At 46.2% G+C, this 7,936-nt stretch overlaps 1 protein-coding gene across 1 annotated transcript; it reads right to left on the reverse strand.

Moving 5' to 3' along the window:
• Nucleotides 1-1,133: 1,133 nt before the first annotated feature.
• LOC127527254 (trace amine-associated receptor 13c-like) lies at nucleotides 1,134-6,094 on the reverse strand. The gene is made up of 2 exons (XM_051925364.1): nucleotides 5,373-6,094; nucleotides 1,134-1,966 (listed from the first exon to the last, which is right to left on the reverse strand). Exons 1-2 carry the CDS (start codon nucleotides 5,860-5,862, stop codon nucleotides 1,464-1,466), a joined length of 993 nt encoding a protein of 330 aa, XP_051781324.1. The 5' UTR covers nucleotides 5,863-6,094; the 3' UTR covers nucleotides 1,134-1,463.
• Between the last annotated feature and the right edge of the window lie 1,842 nt (nucleotides 6,095-7,936).

Genomic DNA, 7,936 nt, shown 5'->3' on the forward strand with positions numbered 1-7,936 from the left:
CTTAAGTTAATTGTCATTCCACTGTTCTCTTTTGAAAGATGCTGATGTTTGTCGAAATTGACATTGAAGTTCTGAGAGCAAATTAGGCCTGATCTCCCTGGGTGGAGTTATTGCCACCAATGGTTTGCTTGTGGCCTCGATAGCAAGTACATGATATAAAACATAATAAAATCACATTACAACGTGTCATGTTTGTCTTTTTTATTTTGTGTGTTGCATCAATACATCCAAAAAAAATTCCTCATCCGCTTTAGTGCATCTGGACAAAAATAGAATTCTGCGAAGAGAGACACTTTCAACAACTTCATCAGTGTAATGGATTGTGTAACCTGCAACTTGTCAGCCTGAGGTTAGGGGAAAAGAAGAGACGTCAAGGGAATAAATTAAATAAAACTCAGTGCAAACTGGAGAAACCTGAGACGAGAACTGACACCAGAGAGCAAAGTCAAGGAATTTAACACAAAATGACTTCAGCTGTGTGTGTGTTTATATAATGGCATTTCACCTGAACAGACATCACAATCAGGAAATACGATGAGCTGAATCAAATTTAGGATCTGAGTGGACAGTCACAGCATTGTCTGGGATTAGTGACACGACTTGACACAAAGAACTTTCACGCGTTTGAAATCAACATACTGAGGTTTATCTAAACACACAGATATAAAGCATCAGGTGTTTGTTAATAATCACTGAAAAAGACACTTGTGTTCAGATTCTTACTAAAGAATGACTCGTCTCTTATCTGCTGCCTTAGTGAGGAGGAGTGCAGATTAAAGTGCAGGAATAGGAAACATTAACTTCACAATAAAATGAAGTGTTCAGTTTGATACAAAGTAAAATAATTAAAGAACATTTCATAGAATTTGACTCTTAAACAAATCCCCACCCTTCTGACCAAAGCTGAACAGAATGTCGGCCGTCGTCTGAGCTCTGCTGTGGAGTTTTTAGTTGTGAAATCTGAACATCTGTAAATTGTAACTGCAGATGTTAAAAGATTTTTATATTTTTCCAGATATTCGATAAAATTAAGCACATTACTTAATTTATGATCAGATAAATAATTGTTGCCCAAATAATGAAAATTGTAATAATCATTTTATAATGTAAAAAATAAATAAATAAAAAAGTCACCAAGAAACCTTGAAGTGTTCCTAGGAATTGCCAGGAGTCTCGTACATTTTCAGTTCTGTTTATTACACATTCTAATAGGAAGAATAAGGTTTATAAAAATATTTGTGGTAAAATAAATAATACTCATTAATAGTGTACACTCCACATGAACAGAGTACAATTGTAACAAAAACAGCTTTCAGAACAATACAGCGAATATGAAATGATTGTATTGTTAAGAAATATTTCCAAGTATTGCACTGCTAATGTGAAAAATGAGCAAAGGCATAATCTACAAATAATTTTAAACATTTAAGCTCAGAAAATTACTTTTTTTTTTTCTATACCATTTACAGTAAAGTGAGCACTGAAGAAGCTGGATTAAATATTTTACAAGTCAGGATGATTTTCAGTGCTTTTCTGAACCAGGAATAAAGAAAAGCGTAAAGAATTGGATTAACTGCATAATTCACTTCATTGACCAACACAAAGACATTCCTGATGACATTTCTGATTAGGTTATTACTGTCATTAAAAAAATTGTAGATATTAAGAGGCAGCCAGCAGATAATAAAAGCCCCCACGACTACTCCTAATGTTTTTGCGGCTTTTCTTTCAGACGGTTTTGATATTTTTCTGTCACTCAACTCCACAGTTTGCCTCTTTTCTATCATACACTTGATGGCTCTTGAATGGCTTCTTGCAACTACAAATATTCTTATATAAAAACCAATCATCAGTGAATAAGGAATAAAAAAAAATATGAGTAAAAGAAAAATGATCATTTCATAATAAGTGAATACTCCACAAGTTCCTTCACATTCCTCTATTTCAAAATAACTCAAACTTAAACCTCCATCCATCCATCCATCCATCCATCCATCCATCCATCCATCCATTGTCTCCTGCTTATCCGAGGTCGGGTCGCGGGGGCAGCAGCTTGAGCAGAGATGCCCAGACTTCCCTCTCCCCGGCCACTTCTTCTAGCTCTTCCGGGAGAATCCCAAGGCATTCCCAGGCCAGTCGAGAGACATAGTCCCTCCAGCGTGTCCTGGGTCTTCCCCGGGGCCTCCTCCCGGTTGGACGTGCCTGGAACACCTCACCAGGGAGGCGTCCAGGAGGCATCCTGATCAGATGCCCGAGCCACCTCATCTGACTCCTCTCGATGCGGAGGAGCAGCGGCTCTACTCTGAGCCCCTCCCGGATGACTGAGCTTCTCACCATATCTTTAAGGGAAAGCCCAGACACCCTGCGGAGGAAACTCATTTCAGCCGCTTGTATTCGCGATCTCGTTCTTTCGGTCACTACCCATAGCTCATGACCATAGGTGAGGGTAGGAACATAGATCGACTGGTAAATTGAGAGCTTCGCCTTGCGGCTCAGCTCCTTTTTCACCACGACAGACCGATGCAACGCCCGCATTACTGCGGATGCCGCACCGATCCGCCTGTCGATCTCACGCTCCATTCTTCCCTCACTCGTGAACAAGACCCCGAGATACTTGAACTCCTCCACTTGGGGCAGGATCTCGCTACCAACCCTGAGAGGGCACTCCACCCTTTTCCGGTTGAGGACCATGGTCTCGGATTTGGAGGTGCTGATTCTCATCCCAGCCGCTTCACACTCGGCTGCGAACCGATCCAGAGAGAGCTGAAGATCATGGCCTGATGAAGCAAACAGGACAACATCATCTGCAAAAAGCAGTGACCCAATCCTGAGCCCACCAAACCGGACCCCCTCAACACCCTGGCTGCGCCTAGAAATTCTGTCCATAAAAGTTATGAACAGAATCGGTGACAAAGGGCAGCCCTGGCGGAGTCCAACTCTCACTGGAAACGGGTTCGACTTACTGCCGGCAATGCGGACCAAGCTCTAGCACTGATCGTACAGGGACTGAACAGCCCTTATCAGGGGGGCCGGTACCCCATACTCTCGGAGTACCCCCCACAGGATTCCCCGAGGGACACGGTCGAATGCCTTTTCTAAGTCCACAAAACACATGTAGACTGTTTGGGCAAACTCCCATGCATCCTCCAGGACCCTGCTAAGGGTATAGAGCTGGTCCACTGTTCCGCGACCAGGACGAAAACCACACTGTTCCTCCTGAATCCGAGGCTCGACTATCCGATGGACCCTCCTCTCCAGGACCCCTGAATAGACTTTTCCAGGGAGGCTGAGGAGTGTGATCCCTCTGTAGTTGGAACACACCCTCCGATCCCCCTTCTTAAAGAGGGGGACCACCACCCTGGTCTGCCAATCCAGAGGCACTGTCCCTGATGTCCATGCGATGTTGCAGAGGCGTGTCAGCCAAGACAGTCCTACAACATCCAGAGCCTTGAGAAACTCCGGGCGTATCTCATCCACCCCCGGGGCCCTGCCACAAAGGAGTTTTTTGACCACCTCGGTGACCTCAGTCCCAGAGATGGGGGAGCCCACCTCTGAGTCCCCAGGCTCTGCTTCCTCATTGGAAGGCATGTTAATGGGATTGAGGAGGTCTTCGAAGTATTCCCCCCCACCGACCCACAACGTCCCGAGTCGAGGTCAGCAGCGCACCATCCCCACCATATACAGTGTTGACACTGCACTGCTTCCCCTTTCTGAGACGCCGGATGGTGGACCAGAATCTCCTCGAAGCCGTCCGAAAGTCATTCTCCATGGCCTCCCCAAACTCCTCCCACGCCCGAGTTTTTGCCTCAGCAACCACCAAAGCCGCATTCCGCTTGGCCTGCCGGTACCTATCAGCTGCCTCCGGGGTCCCACAGGACAAAAGGGTCCCATAGGACTCCTTCTTCAGCTTGACGGCATCCTTCACCGCCGGTGTCCACCAGCGGGTTCGGGGATTGCCGCCACGACAGGCACCGACCACCTTACGGCCACAGCTCCGGTCAGCTGCCTCAACAATAGAGGCACGGAACATGGCCCATTCAGACTCAATGTCCCCCACCTCCCTCGGGATGTGGTCGAAGTTCTGCCGGAGGTGGGAGTTGAAGCTACTTCTGACAAGGGGCTCTGCCAGACGTTCCCAGCAGACCCTCACAACACGTTTGGGCCTACCACGCCTGACCGGCATCCTCCCCCACCATCGAAGCCAACTCACCACCAGGTGGTGATCAGTTGACAGCTCCGCCCCTCTCTTCACCCGAGTGTCCAAGACATGTGGCCGCAAGTCCGACGACACGACCACAAAGTCGATCATTGAACTGAGGCCTAGGGTGTCCTGGTGCCAAGTGCACATATGAACACCCCTATGCTTGAACATGGTGTTCGTTATGGACAATCCGTGACGAGCACAGAAGTCCAATAACAAAACACCGCTCGGGTTCAGATCAGGGGGGCCATTCCTCCCAATCACGCCCTTCCAGGTCTCACTGTCATTGCCCATGTGAGCATTGAAGTCTCCCAGCCGAACGAGGGAGTCCCCAGAAGGTATGCCCTCTAGCACCCCCTCCAGGGACTCCAAAAAGGGTGGGTACTCCGAACTGCTGTTCGGTGCATACGCACAAACAACAGTTAGGACCCGTCCCCCCACCCGAAGGCGAAGGGAGGCTACCCTCTCGTCCACCGGGGTAAACCCCAATGTACAGGCTCCAAGTTGGGGGGCAATAAGTATACCCACACCTGCTCGGCGCCTCTCACAGGGGGCAACTGCAGAGTGGTAGAGAGTCCAGCCCCTCTCAAGGAGATTGGTTCCAGAGTCCAAGCTGTGCGTCGAGGTGAGCCCGACTATATCTAGCCGGAACATCTCAACTTCGCGCACTAGCTCAGGCTCCTTCCCCTTCAGAGAGGTGACATTCCACGTCCCAAGAGCCAGCTTCTGTAGCCGAGGATCGGACCGCCAAGGTCCCCGCCTTCGGCCACCACCCAACTCACACTGCACCCGACCTCCTTGGCCCCTCCCATAGGTGGTGAGCCCATGGGAAGGGGGACCCACGTTGCCTCTTCGGGCTGTGCCCGGCTGAGCCCCATGGGTGCAGGCCCGGCCACCAGGCGCTCGCCATCGAGCCCCACCTCCAGGCCTGGCTCCAGAGTGGGGCCCCGGTGACCCGCGTCCGGGCAAGGGAAAACGCCGTCCAAAATGGTTTTTCTTCATAGGAGGTTTGTTTAACCGCTCTTTGTCTCATCCCTCACCTAGGACCAGTTTGCCTTGGGTGGCCCTACCAGGGGCATAAAGCCCCGGACAACAGAGCTCCTAGGATCACTGGGACACGCAACCCCTCCACCACGATAAGGTGACGGTTAAAGGAGGAGCAAACTTAAACCTATGACATTAATTAAAACTGCAAACAGCCACACTACAGCAATGCTGACCTTTGCAACAGTTAAAGTTATTTTTGAGCTGTAAAAGAAAGGATGGCAGACAGCAATGTAGCGATCAATGGATATTAAAACCACATTATATATCACAACTATGCTAAAAACATATACAAATGTCTGATAGAAATAACAATAAACAACTCCAAAGTACCAACAAGTTTCAATCAGGTGAACCAAACAGATGGGCAACACAAATAAACCCACTAAGAAATCGGCCGCTGCAAGTGACAGGATCAGAAGATTAGTCGGCGTGTGCAGCTGAACAAAATGAGAAATAGAAATGATGACAAGAAGATTTCCAAAGACTGTCGAGAAAAGCAAAAGACATGAGAAAGTGTAACAAAGTCCATAAACTTCAGTTTCAAAAATCAGTTTAACACAAGATGTATTACTGTGAGGATAACAAAGGCCAAGTTTCAGTCCATTCCACTCCATGTCTGTCCCTGACTGAGCCGTCCTGCCTGCACACTGAGATGTTTATACACTGAGGCCCTGCGACTGCCATATTCTCTCTGCTGACGTAATTCACATGAGGCGTCTCTCTGCTGTGTGTGCTTCACAAATTCTCTCAGGATGTTTGTTTGTTCATTTCAGTTCTTACTCACTAATGAGTTCATCAAGTCACAGATGTCTTCATTATATTTGTTTGTCAGGAGCCGCTCAGGGCTGCGGTGGTCTCTCCTCACAGCTGCTCAGTGATGGCAGACGTATGACTTTACAGGAGTTTGTGTGCGTCGTGTTGTTGTCATTCTCCTCCTCATGGACACAGACAGTCAAGTGTTCCTCACCACACAAGAGTTCATACGTTATACTCAGGTGGTCTGTTAATACAAAATTCATGTGAGGCCCCCTCGTCTCTCTCAAGTAAAATGTCAGGTTTGAATACACAATGGCAGGTCTGAAACTTGAAAGTACTGATTATAAGAAAGACTTCAGTGTTATAATGGGCTCATGTGGAAGCCATTAAAATGGTTAAGAGAATGTCAGGTTATATACCACCCTGATGTGTACAGCAGATTTCCCAACTGTCAGTCCACATATGGACACCAGATTATTGGACAATTTTCCTGTCCACAAAACAGCAGGCCAGCCCATTAAATCCACCTTAATTAAACTTTCTGTGTGTTCTGTTCTTCCACTTGCTTTGTCTCTGTCATTCCAACATATGGTGTTTCATAAAACATTTTTAGTCTGAAAATGCATTGTATTTGTCATTCCAATAGATGGCGTATAACAAACATTAACACTGCTTGTACAAATCCAGTACAAAATGGCGTATCACAGAGACATAGTAATGGGGCAGACACACAGAACTGCTAACATTAACACTGAATACATCCAACAGAGAGTAACTGTCAGACGGACAGAAATCACCTTAATAAAAGGACAAGAGTCTGTGTGTCTTTCTGGTAGCCATGTCTCTGTCATTCCAACATACGGTGCTTCACAAGCATTTGTAGTAATACAATTCATTACATTTGTCATGCCAACAGATGGTTGTACCTAATGGCATATAACAGAGTCATGAAGTGTCTGTCTGTGTTTCTGTGTATCTCTGTGGCTGTCAGATTACTCTATCTCTGTCATAAGACATTTGGTATGGGATTCGTAAAAATAGTGCTAATGTTTGTGATGCACCATTTGTTGAAATGAAAAATGCAGTGCACATTCTTGCTAACTGAATTACAAAAACACATTCCAGTAGACAGTGTACTTCAAATGTTAACACCAAATATGTCAAACAGAGTTACTGCCAGATGGACAGAAACAGGCAGCTGTATCTCAAAAGCAATAAGCTTCCATAAGGGAAAGGGATCAAATGCATAAACGTATGATGAGACAACAAGAAAACCCCAAAGCTAAGGAAGTCTGGGACAAAAGAAATCAAGATGTGATGCACCAGACCAGGGAATGAATTTCATGAGGATGTGAATGTGTAAATTATTAAGGATATCTGTGAACACTCAATACTCAAGCAGTAGAAACCCCAGAGGAACATGGAGAGTGAAATCATAAGAATACCATGGCCAGTGCAGCAGTGCAGGCCCAGGAGACACCAAAAACAACCAGAGCCAAACTACAGTGTGATGTTCAGCATCAGGGGGTGGGAAGGTATAGGGACAGGGGAGCCCCAAATCTTACTTCAACTCTGGAGATTGCCATAAATTATGTAGTAGGAATTGTAGAAGACCACTATATACTATAGTGTAATCTGGGCAGTCATTGCAAATATTGTGGATAAAGATTTATTGAGGAGGAGCAGAAGAGAGACTTGTCTTACTCCGCTTCTGGTTCCAGACAGGTCAAAGTGTAGATGCTGTGAATTTCATTTAAAAACATCAGGTATCCTAATTGTTCTTTCTGTGACTATTATCCCTCCTCCTCATAGAGGACCCTGTTGTTTCCAGATAACTGATGGCTGTTACCACCAGGCAGGTGTGTTACAACCAAAAAATGATGAGTAGAGTCCATAGGCTCAACTGTATATCCTCAACTCAGACAAGGTCAC

The sequence above is a fragment of the Erpetoichthys calabaricus genome, chromosome 3, assembly GCF_900747795.2.
Source record: "Erpetoichthys calabaricus chromosome 3, fErpCal1.3, whole genome shotgun sequence".
NCBI lineage: Eukaryota > Metazoa > Chordata > Cladistia > Polypteriformes > Polypteridae > Erpetoichthys > Erpetoichthys calabaricus.

Excerpts from the sequence above, each read along its gene's own strand:
- LOC127527254 (XM_051925364.1), bottom strand. The coding sequence starts at position 5,862 with ATGGAGTGGAATGGACTGAAACTTGGCCTTTGTTATCCTCACAGTAAT. Across the intron at positions 1,967-5,372 it reads AGTTTTAATTAATGTCATAG|GTTTAAGTTTGAGTTATTTT; the intron begins GTTTAAGTTTGC and ends GGATGGATGGAG.